The sequence below is a fragment of the Miniopterus natalensis genome, chromosome 22, assembly GCF_054644295.1.
Source record: "Miniopterus natalensis isolate mMinNat1 chromosome 22, mMinNat1.hap1, whole genome shotgun sequence".
In the NCBI taxonomy this organism is placed as follows: Eukaryota; Metazoa; Chordata; class Mammalia; order Chiroptera; family Miniopteridae; genus Miniopterus; species Miniopterus natalensis.
In genome coordinates, this window is record NC_142102.1 from 9,087,272 (window position 1) to 9,106,028 (window position 18,757).

Below are 18,757 nucleotides of genomic sequence, written 5' to 3' on the forward strand. Positions count from 1 at the left end.
TTTCCGGGCGGCACGGGAAGGAAGCGTTGGCTCAAAACAGTGGGACTGGACCCTACGGTTCTGGAGGAAAGAGTCGGGGCCATCAGGTCCCCAGCCTGGAATCAGGCCAGCATCTGGCTGTGCCCCTGGATGCCCGCACCACAGGGGAGACTCTCTAAGAAGCTCCCAGCCCTTTCCTCCACCAGCTCTGCTCTCACGCCTACTGCCTGGACACAGATGATGACACCCCGGTGCTGCCTGGGGAAGGGCTGGCACCTTGGGCTCCAGGCCCACGCAGGCACCAGTCTCAATTCAGGTGCTTTCACGATGCGTCTTTTTGGGACAAAATAGACAAAACAAGCCTATTCTTGAAGGTGGTGTTCTTGCCCCAGGTTTTGGAAACTGAAGTCTGAGGGAAGCTGGAGTGACTGATCCGTGGAGCCCGACCCCATTCCCACTGTACCCCAGGCCACCAGCCTCGTGGGACGTGGGAGTGGGGGAGAGAGAGGGCCTTCAAAGAGCAGTGAGGCTGCTGGGGCCTCCTCATAGGACCCAACTCACAAGGCAACTTCCTGAAGAAGCTGGACCTCAAACACCTGCTCCCAGGGTCCAAAAGGATGAAAAACACGTTTCTGATCCCTGACAAGAGACAGAGGCTTTTGGCTGAACGTAGAAACCAGCTCCCTCTATACGGTGAAAAGCCTGGTATGCTGAGCTGGCTGCTGGGGAGCAGTCACACCAACGAAGAAATCACGTCTTCAAAGGACACCGATCGAACTCTCAGTCTGAGTGTGCTCAAGGTTTGTCAACTCGCGTTTATTTCCATTGTCTTTTGGGTAAAAACTCCATTTGGGCCCTCGCCAGTTTTCTCAGTGGTTAGAGCGTCGGCCTGAGGACTGAAGGGTCCCGGGTTCGATTCCAGCCAAAGCGTGAAAAGTAATGGAAAAATATCCTTGGGTGAGGATTGAAAATAAAAAAGCTCCATCTGATATGGCGTCCTTCCCACTGGAATAATAACATGCTGGAAAGCATCCTCTCCCGTCTGCACAGAGGGTGGGTGGTCCACGGAGCCTCAACAGAGCCACTTTCTTCCTGCAAAGCCTCTTTCCAGGGCTTTAAAAGGCAGTGCTCGGGGTCCTCAGACCCACCAGGCCAGCCTGACACGCTGAGACCCCCACGCTGAGCCTGGCCCGCAAGAGGATGAGCCAGTTTCCCTGGAGTCCCGCCCCACCCGAGTCACCTCTGAGATGCACGGAGAGCTTCCTGCGGGACTTGCGGCGCCGACCTGCCAACACCGGCCAGCAGGAGGAGTGCGTGCGGTGTCTGGGGAGCCAGGCCCTCCCCGAGCAGCCGGCAGCCGCGCCTAAGGCTGGAAGGGCACAGCCGGTCCAGAAACAAGGCCCGGCGGGCAGTGTGGAGCCCCCCCGATGGGGCGATTTCTACAGGCTCTTTCTGAATAAGGGATGGGCCTGCTTTTCTAAGGAACTCGCTTTTTTCACACTGACCGTAAGCCACGCTCTGGCCTAGGAGTCTGTGAGCACACGGGCGTCTTCCACGCTGCCCACTGTGTAGAGGAGACGACACGGGAGGTGGCCCAAGTAGGGCACAGACCGCAACATGCCTGACCGATGCTGTAAACAGGCTCCTGAGAGTAGCCGACGAGTGGGCCCGGCCGTGCACGGTTCTGTCGGAACATGTGACGGGATCCGTGGGACCAAGCACGCAGCAGGAAGATGGCTGTAAACAGACGCGACCCCGGCCGAGTGGAAGTGAGAAGTGCGGTGTGGCCCTGGACAGCTGCCAGCAGGTTTCCAGAGGCCACGGGGTTACATTCCGGGTCTGAACGACAGACGCCTCTGCAGCTCACCCCTTGGCACGCTGTGGTGGTGGGCTGGGGGCCACTCAGGTGTCCTCCTCCTCGTCGCTGACCAGCTCGCCTTTGTCGGGACTGGTGTCCCGTTCACGCAGGAAGTCCTCCCGGAATGCCTCCAGCTCCGTCAGCTCCAGCCGCACCTTCTCCAGGTGGTAGGCGCGCCGGTTGCGGATCTGGCGCAGGGGGAAGGGGTTCAGGTCCCCGAAGGAGATACTGATCAGCTTCCTGGTGGGACACGGGGCAGAGCGTCAGCGGGGCTTGGGTCATGTGCACACAGGAGGCCTGGGGGTCCAGGGCGCGGACCCAGACACCATGGGGCCTGACATTAGTGTGTCACCTGGAGGCCAGTCCTCCTTGTGCAGACGCTGCAGGGCTGTAAGAACCCCACTCTGCGCCGGCCCCACCTCAATCCCCGTCACTCAGACACCAGCCCGGCCAAAGATGTCCTGGTTCCCCACACACTCTGTCCCACATCTCTGGCCAGCTCCTGAGCTGCCCCTTCCCAGCCTGGGTCACCCTGCGAGGGCCTGGCCCCAGCCTGGGTGTCTCTGAGCTCCCCCATCCCCACAAGTTCTGCAAGGACGAGACGGTCCTCATGTGTCACCCTTGATGCTGGGCAGGGGCCCCACCCCATCGTCAACACTCCGTTCAAGCCTGTCACACCAATCCACCTGCTGCCGTGCTGGCTGGGACTTGGGTTTGTTGGACAGAGAATGGGTAAAACCACCTTTCCCGCCCGACCAGCGTTACTCAGTGATCGAGCGTCGACCCATGAACCAAGAGGCCACGGTTCGATTCCCGCTCAGGGCACGTGCCTGGGTTTCAGGTTCAATCCCCAGTAGGGGGCGTGCAGCCGATGGATGAATCTCTCATCACTGATGTTTCTATCTCCCTCCCCCTCTCCCTTCCTCTCTCTGAAGTAAACAACAACCAACATCTTTCCCTGCACCCCTGGGGGGCCTGAGCCTGACACCACAAGCACAGGCGGCTCTCAGGGGAGCAGAGGTCGGGAGGCCCACTGTCCCGGACGTGCCCCCCGGACTCACCGAGCGTCGACAATGGTGCGAGTGAAGCGCCGGAGGTACTTGAATATGGACATTGAATCCTGCAGTTTCAGCATCTCCTCCTCTTTGAATTTGAAAAGCGCCAGAGCAAAACGGAAGATGACCTGTGGGCAGGACAGGGAGTCTGTACACAGAGAAGCACCCAGCTTCTGGGGGCCAGGCCTCCCGGGCCCTGGGGCAGCCTCGGGACTAAGGTGTGCTCCACCGGCAGGGCCAGGGCCCTTTCTAAAAAACTCCTCAGCCGAGGACATCTTCATTGGCTTTTAGAGAGAAGGGAAGGGAAGGAGAGAGGGAAACACCAATTGGTTGCCTCCCGCGCACACCCTGACCAGGGCAGGGGATCGAACCCGCAACCTTTCGGTGTATGGGAGGGACGTCGCTCCTCACTGAGCCGCACCGGCCAGGGCCAGGGCCCCGTTTACAGAAAGATGGGTGCTAGTGACTGACGACAACACCCCAGCCAGAACCTGATGTCCTTGTGGAGCCGAACCTGTGTGGACTCCTCCCCATTCAGCTAACACTTCCAGGAAAGAAGGTATACAGAACCGGGAATCACTGTTACTTTTTATTTTGTTATTATTATGTTTTGATTATGAACTTTATTATTATTTTTTTGCTAATCCGCACCTAAGGATATATATATTTTTAATGTTTTTATTGATTTTTACAGCAAGAGGAAGGGAGAGGGACTCATGATCGGCTGCCTCCTGCACGCCCGCTACTGGGGATGCAGCTGGAAACCTGGGAATCGAACCCTGACCTCTTGCTTTCTAGGTTGAAGCTCAACCACTGAGCCATACCGGCCCGGCTGGAAATCAGTTTTAAATACAATGAAAACCAGGGTTGACTCTGAGACTCCCTGAAAACTCCACACCTCCATGCGGTTTTTATTGCCACTTGTGACACTAGGGTCTGAATCACTGACTCCTGAATATAGAGAAACTGTGTCTGAGGCCAGAGGGACAGGACTCCTGGTAGTCTTGCAAGTCCAACCAGCTCTGGAAGAAACCGCCCACGCCCGAGGCCCTGGCTGGCCTGTCCGACCAGCACTTTCTCTTATCTAGACAGCAGTATTTATAGCACTTGAATAGTTATCTCTCTTTTGACATTCCTACCTATGGCCCAACAGCAAACACTGAAAATCCTGGTTGAGAATTCTTTTGTTTTTTGTTAGTCTCACCTGAGGATATTTTTTCCCCACTGCTTTTCAGAGAGAATGGAAGGGAGGAAGGGAGGGGGAAAGAGAGAGAAACATTGATGTGAGAGAGACACATCCAACGGCTGCATCCTGCACTGGCCCCGGCCAGGGGTTGGAGAATGAACCCACGACCCGGGTATGTGCCCTTGACCAGAATCGGATCCACAGTCCTTCAGTGCATGGGCCAACGCTCTAACAACTTAGCCACATTGTCCAGGGCGAGAACTCTTTTTAGTAATGACAGAAGTCCTATGTTTGAGGCCAGAGGGATCAGACTAAAGTCCCACGTTGGACAGAGTGTGGGGGATCTACACACTCACACTCTGCTGGGGGTAGGGGGCTGTAAATTGGTTAGGCCCTACGAAGGGTGATTTGGCACCAGCCATGAACACCGCAGATGGGTGTACCCTTGACCCAGCACGTCCCCTTCTAGGACGCAGTGGCACACGTGTGGAAAGACAGCATCAGGGGCTGTTAGGTACATTTCTGGTTCATCTGTACAAAGAGATATTATGCAGTTAAAAAAAAAAAGCCAGATCTATATGCCCTGATATGGAACTATCTCCAAGATGCATTAAGTGTAAAAATAAAACCCTTATATTTCAGATATACATAAAGTACCTTGAGAAGGATACATAATAAATCAAGAAGAGAGACTAGGAGACTGGGGCCACAGGGACCTCCTCCCTGCCACATACCCTTAATTATATGACCTCTTTTCCACCACATTCCTTTAGTTATGAGATCTCCTTTCTACTACATACTCTCAGTTATGTAATTTGAGTTTATCACGTACCAGCTTAAAAACTGATTTTTTATAAACATACAACAGACTGGGTGGGAGGCTTGTGGGCATAAGGCTCTGAAGTTGACCCTGAGTTTGTCCCTGATCTTCTGCATACTGACCTCTGGGCCTCGACCTTCTCATCCACACAATAGGGACAACACCACCGCTTGTGTGACATGGTGAGGCTCAGCCTGAAAACCATCAAAGCCCCGTGCACGGGACTAGGGTGCTAAATGTTTCTGACGAACGAGCAAATGACCTGCCTGTGGCCCCAGTGCCCCTCCGGTGGCACACAGTGCAGGGCTGGCTCTGGGCCAGGGCACCCCTCTCATGTCCCCGGTGAGCCGGCCACTCTGCCACCACGGATGCTGCCCACAGTCGCCCAGCGAGCGGACCCACCTTTGGCCCCTCGTACAGGAAGGAGTCCCATATTTTGAAGAGGATGTCACTGACGACGCTGTCCACGAACACCACCAGAAACCAGTTGAACGTGATGAGGGTGTAGTCCACCTTGTATTGTTCAAAGTGGGTGTGCAGCCGCGGCAGCTTCTCGCTCATGAGGTCTCTGAACACCCGCTGGTCCACCTGGGGAGGGGCAGGGGGCAGAGGCATGGAGTCGGCCACAGCACTGGGCAGGCGACCTGAGTGAGCTGGGGCAGGCCCACCACATGGACACCGCAGGTGCCGTCAGGTCCCACAGTGTCGCCCTTTCCACAGGCCATGGGGGTGTCTATGGCCTGAAGCCCACGCCTCTACTCAATGTGCCCTGTGAAAGCAGACGCTGTGAGGAGCCAGCGGAACAGTCGGCCTTGCCAACCTGTGTGTGAATACTGGCGGTGCTGCTTCGAAGGGCCACAGCCCCACTCTGCCTGAGAGCAAGTGGGACATCAGCATGTCCACTGGACAGAGTCACTGGGCTGTGTGGGGCTGTGCGGGGGCAGTGAGGGCTCCAGAACCAGGTGGACCCGAGTCTGAATCTCAGCTGTTCCACTCGCTAGCTGGGTGGCCAGTCTCCCTCCAAGCCTTGCGGTTCCACGGGGCAGTCACTGGACGCTGCCTCTTTCCTGCTGGTGTTAATCTGTCTCTCAGCATTCAATGACAACTACATATCTGCACAGGCTTCGTGCCTGGCACTGGCCAGCACACGGGATGACAGCTGAGAGGGCCCAGGGGCTGTCTTTAAGGAGCTGTACGCTGGCAAAGCAGAGGGACAGCTGACCGCAGGACCAAGGGATGGCCATGTGATTCGTTCTGCCTGCAGGGTCCGGGCTGAGGATGCCTGAGAGGAAGGGACGTGCAAGCTGGCCCCGAAGTGGGAGAGGACCATGCACTCCTCCCAGCCAGGTGGCAGGTGAGCCTCACTGCTGAGGCTGCCCAGTGCTCAGCACAGGGCTGGGCCTGCAGCAGATGGCCAGGGACCACTTGCTCAGGCCTCTGCTCATCCCTCTCCCGACCTGGGCTTGGGAGGACCTCAGCTCCTGGCAGGGTCCCTGGCCACAGCGTGCACTCAGCAAGCGGAACGGATGGGACACGTCTGAACCACAGCAGCAGGGGCGGGCTGGGCACCTGGTCCCGGCAGGAGGCGTCTGACAGGGAGTTGTAAGCACAGCGCTGGGGGCTGAGCACACAGGAGGCTGCCCCCAGGTAGGCGTGGCCTGGTGCACTGTCCATCACAGGACGACAGTCAAACACGTCAGACAGCCAGCTGACGGAGATCAGAGCCACCGAGCAGGATGGGGACAGACTACGTGGTGATCGGGGAATGCTGGGGCCAGGCTGGGAACAGCCACGGTGCACTGAGCTCTCAGTATGGACACCGAAGTGTATCAGGGTTAAGAAAGAAAAGAGGAAAAGGGGAAATATATAAAAATGCTAACTACGGCCTGGGCAGCGTGGCTCGGCAGCTGAGCATCAACCTGTGACACAGGAGATTGCGGTCAGTTCCCGGTCAGGGCACAGGCCTGGATTTTGGGCTCGATCCCCAGCAGGGGGCGAGCAGGAGGCAGCCGATCAATAACTCTCATCATTGATGTTTCTCCCCCCCCTTCCTTGCTTTGAAATCAATAAAGACATATTTTTTTAAAAAATGCTAACTACAGTGCTCTAGCTGGTAGGCTAACAGGTGACTTTCACTTTCTTCTTAGTATCTTTCTACATTAAGTAACTTCTCTTTGCGGAGACCTATTACTTTTGTAGTCAGGGGAACCTGCCTCCTTGGAGTTTCCAGGTGTGTTTATGAGATGCCGTGATACAGATTTTATTTTAAATTCACACTTGAAACATGCCTCCCCTTTGCCTGAGAGAACAATAGTTCTGACAATGTTGTCAGCATTACATGAAACTCTCAATGCATCATCAGAGTTCAACCTCAAATACTCTTATGAGGAGAGTACGGCACTCATTTTACAGATGGGGAAACTGAGGCACGGGGATGGTCGGTGAGGCGGCCGAGCTCCACAGCTCACAGGAGGGAGGGCTTGGCTTCTGGCTGACCATGTGACCCTCACCCCAGCTCCTCACCCATGGCAGAGGTGCAACTAGAAAGTAAAACTCAGGCCGCTCCAGACATTGACAACGGAGGGACTTTACCCAGGGAGATGGTCACCCTGGGGACCACAGCTGAGAAGCCAAGCAGCTGATGGGGAGGTGGCCCAGAGGCAAGGATAGGAAGGACCCCCCAGGCTGGAGCACAAAGGTCTCTGCTCGGGGGGACACAACACTCAGGAGATGCATCCATCAACACGAAGTGCCCCAGACGCAGAGAGGGGAGAAAGGCCTTCGATGCCCCTCCTGTCCCCCTTGTCTCCTGTCCAGTGCACTGACAGGTGACTTTTGCTGAGCACTCCTTGACAGTCTGGCCAAAACTTCCTTAGAACCGCACAGCGGTCTGAGATCCTTCCACCCACACCTCCCTCGTTCCTTCCCCAGACCTGGTGTCCTCCCGGCCTCCGCAGCCCCTCTCTTTGACCCTCCACAGGTGTTTCCCCTCGGGGGACCTCAGGCACATCTACCCGTGTCGTGTCCTGGCCTCTTGGAGAAGCTGAGAGGGCACACGGGGCTCCCGAGCAGCCTGGACCGTGGCTCAGCCTGCCAGGCAGGCCTTGCCCAGAGTGCAGGGTGCTGAGCTGTGACCATGAAGAGCTGGGCTGCTCAGTCCTCACTGGGCTCTCACTGGACCAGGTGCTGAGTGAGCCCGGCCCACGCCCACTTGCTCAGGGACAGTGGCCCGGTCTCCAGGTGGCCCTGCTTTGTGCGCCTCCCTCAGGGCACAGTCAGGGCTGAAACAGGCCCAGGAAGCCTTCCCCTCCCCAACCCAAAGCTGAGTTCAGGTCACCTTTCAGCTCTAATCTCCCAGCTGCTGACAGAAGCACGATATTTTTAGAAGTACCTGGGATCCTAAGAGAGTCTTTGTGTAATAGTCGCGAGGCATGAAGACCTCCACGATGGTGACCAGGCACCAGAAAGCGTCTTCTTGCTCCAGGTACAGAAGGGCCACTGCCACCAACCTGCAAGCACACAGAGAACAAGGTGAGAGCCGGCACAGGTGGCTGTCTGTCCCTCCGTCTAGCTCTCCAATCAGCAGCAGGAAGCGTGTGTTCCTTGGCCAGCAAGGCAGTTCCTAAAGTTTGAGAAGCAAAACTACACTTCCTCTCCCTTCATTTAAAAAAATATATATTTCTTTTTTTGTTCTTTGTTGTTTTTTTTGTTACTCTTCACCTGAGGATATTTTTTCCATTGCTTTTCAGAGAGAGTGGAAGGGAGGGAGGGAGATGGAGAGAGAGAGAAACATGGATGTGAGAGAGACAATCTGACCGGCTGCCTCTGGCATGGGCCCCAACCAGGGCCGGGGATCAAACCTGCAACCCAGGTACGTACCCTTGACCGGGAATTGAACCCACCATACTTTGGTGCACAGGCTGACGCTCTAGCCACTTAGCTCACTGGCCAGGCTATTTCTTTTTTAAAAAAATGTTTCTATTGATTTTTTTTTTAGAGAGGAGAGAGAGAGAAACACTGATGTGAGAAAGAAACACTGACTGGTTGCCTCCAGATGAGCCTGACTGGGTGGGGAGAGATTAACCAAAGAGCTTATATGTTCATAAGCATAACCCATGGACACTGGTCTGGGGGAAGGGCTGGGGGTGGGGTGGATGCGGGGTGGAGGGGAGCAATGGGGGTAAAAAGGGGACATCTGTAATATTCTCAAAAATAAAGAAACTTAAAAATAATAAATATAAAAACAGCTTTCCTGATGCCATCCTGCTATCCAGGGGGCTTCGGACAAATGGACCCTCTGAGGGTCAGCACGGGGGTGGGGAACGGCCGTACTGTTATAGAGCCACAGCGGGAACCCGGGTCTGGCCGCTTACACTGTCAGGAGTCAAGAGGTGACTTATCCAGTCATCCCCGGTGTGGCTCCGGGTCGGCGGCATCCAGGGCGGCAGGAGGAGAGTGAAGCCGAGGAAACCCCTCTCCACAGCTGATAACCAGACGCGAGGCTTCGCGCATCCCTCCTGGGAAAGCCCTGGAAGCCACTTCTCAGAATATCATACACACATGTGTGTTTGAACAGTTATCATTTTAAAAGGTGAAAATACTTCCTGAAAGCATGTTTGTTTCCCTCAATTACTCTAGACCTGGGGAGGCTGCATCATTAAATCTTGTTGACTGCAGGCTGCTTCTTTCCATTAAAATATTGGCTTTTCCTGGCTGAGCAGGAGGGGAGGGAGGGAGCCGCAGGGAAGAGCCTGCTCCTACAGGTTGTCTCGGGGCACAGGGGCAGCCGCGGGCCAGCACCCACCTGTTCAGGCCCTGGCAGTAGCCGATGTCCGGGTTCCGCCAGGAGAAGGCCAGCAGCACGTTGCGTAACTTCTGTATGCCCTCCGAGGTGGGGCAGGAGTAATGCTTGTTGTTGGGCAGCGTCCGCAGCAGGTCCAGCTCGATCTGCTTGGAGGCCGGGTTCTGCTTCTCCAGCGCCCTGTGCAGCAGGCTCTGGAAGTACCCGGGCTCGATGCCGTCCTTGAACTTGCGGGTGTGGAGGTCCACGCACCACTTCCACACCTTGGAGCGGTGCTCGTGCGGGATGCCTGCCCGGATCAGGCTCTTCAGTTCCGGGGAGCAGGCCATCTCCCGGTTCATCGTGCTGGCGAAGTAGTTCTCCCACTTGACCCCGGTGGACACCTCCTGGTTCTCCGCGAGGTAGAGGCTCTTCAGGTCCAGCGCCCGGACTTTGGCCACCAGCTTCTCTTCTTCATCATCCTCTGGGACAGTCCTAAAGCCGTAAATATCGTACTCGCTGTGAAGAAAACCAAAAGGGAAAGTGGAATGATGTGACCTCGGCAAAACAGATCAAAAAGAGAACCTAGAAGTTAGCTCAGGGGTAACGGGCACTGATACAGAGCCAGGCGTTTCAACTCAGTGAGGAGCCAACCTCTCCATAAACAGGATGCGGACAGCTGGCGATCTGCGTGGAAGACTAAATTAAATAAGGTCTCTTCTTGATACCACACAGAAAATAAAGTAATTCTAGATGGTTTAAAGCCCTAAATGTGAAAAGCACAGAAGATACAAGCAACACCAGGAAGACAAGGCCGATACATTTGGCCACAAGAATGTACGCGCGTGTTCATACATCATACATATGTGTGCGTAGCCTTTTTATGTTTGAAAAGTATCATTTTAAAAGGTGAAAAGACCAGGGAGAAAAACGTTTATAAGGTATCGGGGTGAAGCTCTGGCTGGTGTGGCCCCGTGGTTAGAATGTTGGTCCGCGCGCCGTAGGGTTGCGGGTCTGATTCCCTGCCGAGGGCACGTACCTGGGTTGTGGGTTCACTCCCTGCCCCGGTCGGGGCGCATGTGGGAGGCACCCAATGGATGTGTCTCTCACATTGATGTTTCTCCCCCCCCCTTCTCCCTCTCTCTGTAAAGCAATGGAAAAATATCCTCAGGTGAAGATTAACAAAAACCAAAACCAAGATATTAGAGAGGAAGAGGAACTGAGGCCGTGGCGGGTGGCCAGCAGCATCACAGCCCGCAGACGTCCATGCCCCACCTGTGGAGCCTGTGAACACGCGACGTTACGTGGCAAAGGGAACGTGGCAGATGGAATTAGTTAGAGAGCCTAAGGCAGGGAGGTTATCCTGGGTTATCTGGGGGGCCCAGAGTCACGAAGGAGCCCTCAGAAGTAGAAGAGGAAGGCAGGAGTCGGCCAGAGAGACCCGGCGATGGAAGAGGCAGCAGAGATGTGAAGAGGGGTTGTTGTCGCCCCCCCCCAGCCACTGGTCCCATACCTGACAAGGTGAGGTTTCACGAACGCTTGCTCTGGCTGCTCCGGGCCCTCGACCTGCAGTGCGTCCTCCAGCAGCTGGGCTATGACGTCCCGGGCAGGCCCCTGCTCTTCGGAGCAGACTGGCGTCTTCATCTCTTGGAGCAAGATCAAGTACTTACTTTCTATCTGGCAGAGCTTGGCTTCCAGGCTCGAATACTGCGGAGAGAGCGGCAGTTACCTCACCCACCCAGAGACGCAGGGAAACCAAGCCTTAGGCAGCGCGGCCACCAATGAATGAGGAGCCCCAAACTACGCGGACGTGAGAGCCAGAGACACTAAATCAGACGAGACTAAGTTACTCCACAGGCCATCTGTCATGTTTGAAATGGCCTGCCCTGGGGCCCCCTTCCTTCTGCGAGGTGTGGCACAGAGGAGGCGCTGATAATAAGACATCTGGCCTGGCCAATGGGGCTCAGTCGTTGAGCGTTGACCCATGAACCTGGAGGTCATGGTTCGATTCCCGGTCAGGGCACGTGCCCAGGTTGCGGGCTCGATAACCAGTAGGGGGCGTGCAGGAGGCAGCCCGTCGATGACTCTCTCTCATCACTGATGTTTCTCTCTCTCCCTCTCGCTTTCTCTCTCTGAAAGCAATAAAAACATATTTAAAAAAAAAAAAGTCTGGATGCCAACACAAGCATCGGTTCTGGACATGGGTGAGATGAGTCGCAGAAACCGTGCCGCACGCCCATTACGGAGTCACACTGAGTGATACCTGGCACACGGGCCATGAGCAGCCTCCCTGTGGGACACCGACACCTTAGGACAATGACCCAGGACTAGCTCCCAACTGCCACCTTATCAGGCAAATCAAATACACCCCTGGAAATCATGGGACCAAGGTCTGGGAAGCCGCTTTGAAACCAGTTCTGGAGCCAGGCAGGTGCTGACACACCGTCGCCGACCTGCGCTGGGCTGTAACTGAACGTCTGTGATGTCTCCACACTTTGCAAAGCCCTAAGCAGCCACCATCATTTCTGACCCTCACACCAACCCCGTGGGGCTCACCATGGAGGCATTGTCCTCACCACTCCCATTTATAGAGAAAATACAGATTCGCCTAGCGCAATAGCATGAGTCGGAAACGCAAATAACCTTAATTTGGAGACTTGGGGCTGCAGTTAATATTTTTTTTGAAACTCCACTACACGTGTGGATGGAAGCCACACTGCAGGCCCTGCTACCTGTCTTCATTCCCCCACATAGGGAGACAGCATGCAGTGCTACACGCTGTTTCTATTTTAAGTATATTTTGGTGTCAGCGACCACATCCTTCAGCCTGTGCGCTGAACTGTTTCTCAAGCACATCCATTTCTCGGTGGCTCTGAGCCACACCTCCTGCCAGGTAATGGGGTACACCCGCCCTGACCCACCTTGGCCATCAGATCCCTCTCTCTCCTTTCTGCATTTCTCCGAAGCACCGAGAGTTCCAAAATTTCCTTATTTAGAAATTTATTTTGGGTTTTATACCCCTGCAGATTATCCTGTTGAAAAAAACACACCACAAAAACCATCAGTTCACACTGGCTGAACACAATTAACATTTTGCTGCCTCACCAAGCAGCCCTGCTAAGTCGGAGCGAGTTATGAGGAACTGAAAACTGATTATCGGGCACCTTCTGATTAATCTCTGGGGCCACTTGCGGCAGCAGAAGGCAGGCGGGGACCACCGCTGTGACGAAGGAGACGGGGAGTGAAGCTACGTAATGGTGGTGACTTTCCTGAACCGGCCTCAGAGGGGGGCAAGACGCAGCCCCCGGAGGTTATGTGGGATGGTGATGCTCTAAAGGTGTATAATGTCTCAGCTGCTGGAAGTCAGAGTGGGGAGAGAGCTGAAAGTGCTGGAGCAACGGCAGCACTGCTGGGCTGACTTCCATTTCCAAGGAAGCTCCGTAGGAGACTAGGAATTATTTGACTGCAGCTCACTGAGGCTGGTAGCCCTAGAGGGACGTCAGCGCACAGAGACTGTGAAGGGGCTTTGGGGTTTCTTGTCCCAGTAGTCAGCCCACGCCTGCTCTCACCTTCAACCTGTCCAGCTCCAGCTGGTCCCTGCTGGCCGTGCCGGCGGTGGGCGAGCTGGGGGCCCAGGTGGGAGAGGCCACGGTGCCCTCGCACTCGCTGAGCTGCCGAGACAGCTTGATGATGACCTCGTCCTTGGCCTGGATGGTCTCCATCAGCATCCCCAGCTGCTCGTTGAGCTCGCCCACTTTGCTCTTCAGTGTCCTCACCTCCTGCTGAAGGCTCTCTTTCTCCAGGCTGAACTTGTCCAGCTGGCCGGCGAGGCCCAGGATCTGGTCGTCCTTCTGGTGCAGGAGCTCGAGCGTGTCATGGGGGACCCCGTCACAGAGCCGGCTGCTCGTGAAATACTTGTCATACTGGGACGACCGCACCGTCTGCTGCAGCAGCCGCACGAGCTCCTGGCGCCACAGGGGGTGGAGGGGAGGGAGAGGGGAAGCAGGCTTGTGAAGAGTCTACACAGTGACCACTGGGATTTGAAGAAATGCAGAAACTTTACTGGAAAGATTTTAATACCCAACTTCCTCTAGAAGGATCTCAAAAATAAAGAGGAAAAAAAAACTTCTTACTCCATAAAGACCGTGTGTAGAGATCATAGGAAACAGGAAATAATGGGCACACACACTGTAATTAGCAATGGTTCCGGGTAAACGCTCGTCCGCATTAAAGTGTGATCTCTAGCCCTGGCCGGTGTGGCTCAGCTGGCTGGGCACCATCCCCTGCAGCGAAAGGTGCTGGTGTGATTCCGGGTCAGGGCACATGCCTGGGTTGCGGGTTCGATCCCCAGTAGGGGGTGTGCAGGAGGCAGCCAATCGATGTTTCTCATCAGTGTTTTTATCTCTCTCTCCGTCTCCCTTCCTCCCTTTCTAAAAAATCAGTAGAAAATATTAAAAACAAAACAAAACCAAATCCCCTGTGAGCTCTAACCCTGATCCACTGGCCTGCTGAGCAATTAAGGGGAGCTGGGTCTGCTTAGCTCGGAAGGAAAGTGTCGTTTAACAGGATGTGGAAAGTCTTTTAACAACCAGTCACAGGCTCTGGGCTGAAGCTCAGAGAGCCGGTGTCAGGGTGGGAGTGAGCGAGAAGCAGACAAATCCCTCCTCTGACCACTCGAGGGGTCTTCACTCTCTTTGGAAATTCAATTGTGTCTGAACAACAATCAGGCACCGTGGCAGCGCCTAGGACAGCGGCCGTGGCAACACAGAACTTTCAGGGTGTGGAACGAGAGAGATGTGAGGAAGAAAAGTTACCTTCTGGCTGGACAGGTCCTTCTTCAAGCGTGCCAGCTCCTCCTGCTGGCTCTGCATCTGCAGCTGCACGTCAGAGGCCAGCTTGCCGGTGCCCCCACTGCCCGACGTCCCCTCGGTGGTGGCAGGGTCACTGCTACTGTGACGGCTTCTGTATGATCCAATCATGTCTTTCAAAGGGCGCTTTCCTTTGTAGGGAACACGTCCCAAATCAAAGGAAAATCCTGAGCTGGTTACTCCTACAGAGAAAAAAATTTGTTTTTTAAGAGCAGCCAAATCTTCCTTTTGCAAACGCCAGTAAAACACGCCAGGCTCTTGGCGGTCCCCCTCCAAGGACTCTGCACTCACCCCCTGGCGGGGCCTCTGCCCCTTCCATTCCCGATCGCAGTCACACCCCTAGTCAGACATGCCCCCCCCACTGGATGCTTCCTTACAAGACTCTGCCATGTGACCACTTTAAAGATTACACTCTCGTTTGATTGCTCAATCTTTGCCTTAAGACAGATGAAAAAAGGCACTAACGGGAAATTAATGACAAAACGGCCCTGTGGCTCTCCCAACATTCTTCGGTGATGTCAAGTTTATTTTCCAAAATCTATTTTCAAAAGCTCAGTGCTAAACCTCTATGTTCACATCACCTCTTTCCCATTTCAGGTACTCTGAGGACCAGAGAGAACCAGAGACACAGGCCAGGGAAGGACGTGGGTTCTCCTGCACCCACGGCATCCTGGGAACACGGGTGTCTCTTCTCCAGGACCCCCTATGAAACTGGATGCCAGGTTCCAAGGGCAGGACTTAGACGTACTAGGGACCTTTGGCTTCTATCTTTGCTCTTTGTAAAAAAAGAAACCACCTCCCCCCCAAATGTATGTAAAAATTATAAACACACATTTTAAAGCCTGACTATACATTCTCTTCCTTGAAAACTGGTATTTAAGAATACAGAGGGATCCAAATAAATTTTAGTATAGATGAATCCAAATACATATTTGAAATATAAAGGGGAGACACATGAGAGTACACGCTCTACAGATTCCATTTATATGAGGTTGGAAAACAGGCAAAATGAACCTATGCTGGGGACTGCGGGCCCGTGGGCTCCTGATCTGAACAGGCCGCCGGTAGGCAGACATTGAAGGAACAACTGGGGGCTGAGGTAACAGTCAGGGTTCACTGTAACTGTTTTTAGGTATATTAATGAAGCTGTGGTTATACTTTTGTAGTCATTACCTCTCAGAGATAAATACTAATACAATGTTTAGAGGCAATGGATTGGTATCTAGACTTAACTTTAAAATCCTCAGCTGATGGTGGTGCAGGGAGAGGTAGGAGCTGAGAGGAAATGAGAGCGGCCACAAGTTCAAGGCTGTGGAGGCTGGATGGTGGGGATTCCAGAACCCAGGACAGGTTTTTTTGTGTGTTTTTTTAAATCAGTATTTCTGTAAAGAGCACATGGATGTTCTATCTCCTGAAAAAGTTTAAGAGCCACGGGACTGGACAGTTGCTCATTTCTTGTAACGTGATTTTTTTCAGGCCTTTATGTTTTATCTCCCTCAAAGAGAATGCAAACTCCCCAGCATGCGAGCTCCCTGCTCCTGAAGGGCCTCCCGCACCGCTGGCTGTTGGCAGATGGCAGCGGGGATAATGACAGACGAGAGCCACGTCTGTACCTTTGTTTCCTTCGGGCAGCTGCTTCTTCCTCTCTTCCTGGGCTGTGGACTCCTCCAGGTCCTTAGGGCTCGGGTCTAGAAGCTCCCACTCTTCATTGGTATAAAACACACTCTTCCGACTATCATGCCCTCTTCCCGGGCGGAAAGAGGACATTGAATTTCTATTGGGGAAAATTAAATGTGTTATTTAAACAAAAAACTGTAAAAGAAAAACATAACTTCACATGTATGGGGCTGGAAAAGATGAAAAAGATCTGATATCAAATGCTGATGATACACGCGGCCTGCTGGTGAGAGCATGAACCGGTGCTGTTACCACCAAGAAGAATTCGGCAGCACACGGTTAAGACAAAGGTGTCTGCCCTAAGACCCCGCGTTTCCTAAGTGGATTCTCACACATGTGCACAAGGAGCCACAAGCAAGAGCATGCATTGCGGCACTATTCACATCGGCAAAAACATACAACTTAAACATCCATCAAGAGGAAAACCGATAAATTGAAGCATATGCGTACGAAGGCTATACATGATTTAAAATGAATTCGTTCATTTGACAAATATTTATTGCGTGCCTACTGTGTGGCAGGCACTATTCTAGGTGTTTAGGCTAAGCCAGGGAACAAAACAAAGATTCCTGCCCTTGTGGAATGTACTTTCTAGCTAAAGCTACCTGTAACATGCACATAAATATTTTTTAAATGCCGAAAGAAAAGTAACTAAAGAATGACATATACAACAGGATGTTGTTTTAAATCTTTAAGATAATGCTATTAATATATATTTACAGATAGATACATATGTAGTAAAACTATTCAAAAAATCCACACATGAATGATAGCTATCAAATACAGATATGGTGCCCTGCCAGTGTGGCCCAGTTGGTTGAGCACCAGCCCAGGCACTTAGAGGTCTCTGGTTCGATTCCCAGTCAGGGCACATGCCTGGGCTGCGGGCTTGATCCCCAGTAGGGGCGGGCAGGAGGCAGCCAATCAATGTTTCTCTTATCAGTGTTTCTATCTCTCTCTCTCCCCCTTCCTCTCTCTCTCTCAAATCAATAAAAACATATTTAAACTACATTCCAAAACAAAGTTCAGGAATATTTATAGAAGACAAAGAAATCCAGCATCTGGAAAGGTAAAAACTCACAATATTGGTCATCCAAGAAAAAAATTACCGGGCATGCAGAGAAGGATGAAAATACTACTCATTAGGAGGGGAAAAAAATCAGTAAATAGAAACAGATCCAGAAATGACAGGTGATAACATTCATATATGAAATCATAACGAATATTGTCAGAAGTCGTCCGTGTTCAGTGTCACGTGCGACAGGCTTTCCTGAGACTCACCGGAGCTCAGCGCCCCACTGCTTCAAAGAGAAATTGATGGAGTTCGGGTGCCCCGGGGCTGGCTGACTTGCAGCCTGCTCTCCCACCAGCTCTCCAGGCGCAGTTTCCACAGCTAGGACATTTCTGGCTTTTTCTGCAGAAGCATTTGTTTGTGGGTAAACGAAATCTGAAAGAGAGGCAGACAAAGGTCAGTGACTCAGAGCCTCCCCAACATCCTCTTTGAAACACTAACCGAAATACTATATAAAAACCTGTACTACACGTGTGCTGACATAGTTTTAACGTAGACTGCATAAAAATATCTGCGGTGGCTTCGGCATTCTGCAACCATTTTGATCTAAAGTATCCGACCCTCCTTTCTCAAAGGAAGGTTGTGATATCTTCAAACCGCCAGCTGTCAACAGCCTCGGCCAGGGAACCAGGAGGCTGGGCTCTCCTCTGCTGTCTTGTAGATCAGTGAGCCTGGCATTGGCTGTGGCCAGGCTCCACTCACCTGTACTGACAAGGAACAAACTTCCAAGTCAAACGGTTCGGCCCAAAAAGCAAAGCGCAGATCAGATCACACTACACTTTGTCTAAGAAAATGGGGCGAATACAAATATATACATATTTGCTATTATCTGCAAAAAGCGACACTAATAAGTTTGCATGTCACAGAAGAGCAGTTCAGGACATTCACAGGCAAATGCATTAATGCAAAAGCATGATCAGACCTCACACTGCAACACTCTAGTGTCAGCTTTTGAAAATCTGAAGGTTGGCCCGGCCGGTGTGGCTCAGCGGTTGAGCATCAACCTAGGATTCAGGCGATCGCAGTTCGATTCCCGGTCGGGGCACAGGCCCGGGTTGCGGGCTCCATCCCCAGTGACTCTCTCATCATTGATGTCTCTGTCTGTCTCTCTCCCTCCTTTCCTCTCTCTGAAATCAAAAAAGATATATTTTTTAAAAAAAATTTGAAGGTTGAAATTATGTACTACCCAAGACCTGCTTCAAAACGACATTTTATTATTGAACAAATAAATAATAATTGCTTTAAATGACATGTTACTTACTTCCAAAATCACAAAATTAAGTGGGCAGGGGTATCAATGAAACAAGGTGGGTTATGAAACAATAACTGTTGAAACTACCTAATGAGCATGGGGGTAACACTATGTCATTCTCTCTTTGCCTATGTTTAAAATTTCCCACAAAAAAAAACTTACTTTTTTACTGTTTAGACAACAATGTATCCAACTACAAGTACTTTGTAT

General features: G+C 52.7%; 1 protein-coding gene across 2 annotated transcripts in view; it reads right to left on the minus strand.

Annotated features, from left to right (window-relative positions):
* Window positions 1-1,151: 1,151 nt before the first annotated feature.
* The window catches only part of TBC1D2B (TBC1 domain family member 2B), a 37,618-nt gene continuing 20,012 nt past the window's right edge, over window positions 1,152-18,757 (minus strand). For both annotated transcript variants that reach the window (XM_087829213.1, XM_016197735.2), the window contains exons 3-13: window positions 17,505-17,670; window positions 16,160-16,320; window positions 14,493-14,728; window positions 13,248-13,643; window positions 12,600-12,710; window positions 11,192-11,385; window positions 9,703-10,197; window positions 8,290-8,407; window positions 5,301-5,486; window positions 2,899-3,020; window positions 1,152-2,077 (exon numbers count right to left, since the gene is read on the minus strand). In XM_087829213.1, coding sequence (XP_087685339.1) covers window positions 1,882-2,077; window positions 2,899-3,020; window positions 5,301-5,486; window positions 8,290-8,407; window positions 9,703-10,197; window positions 11,192-11,385; window positions 12,600-12,710; window positions 13,248-13,643; window positions 14,493-14,728; window positions 16,160-16,320; window positions 17,505-17,670 — 2,381 coding nt within the window. In that variant the 3' untranslated portion in view covers window positions 1,152-1,881. The remainder of the gene's footprint in view (window positions 2,078-2,898; window positions 3,021-5,300; window positions 5,487-8,289; window positions 8,408-9,702; window positions 10,198-11,191; window positions 11,386-12,599; window positions 12,711-13,247; window positions 13,644-14,492; window positions 14,729-16,159; window positions 16,321-17,504; window positions 17,671-18,757) is intronic.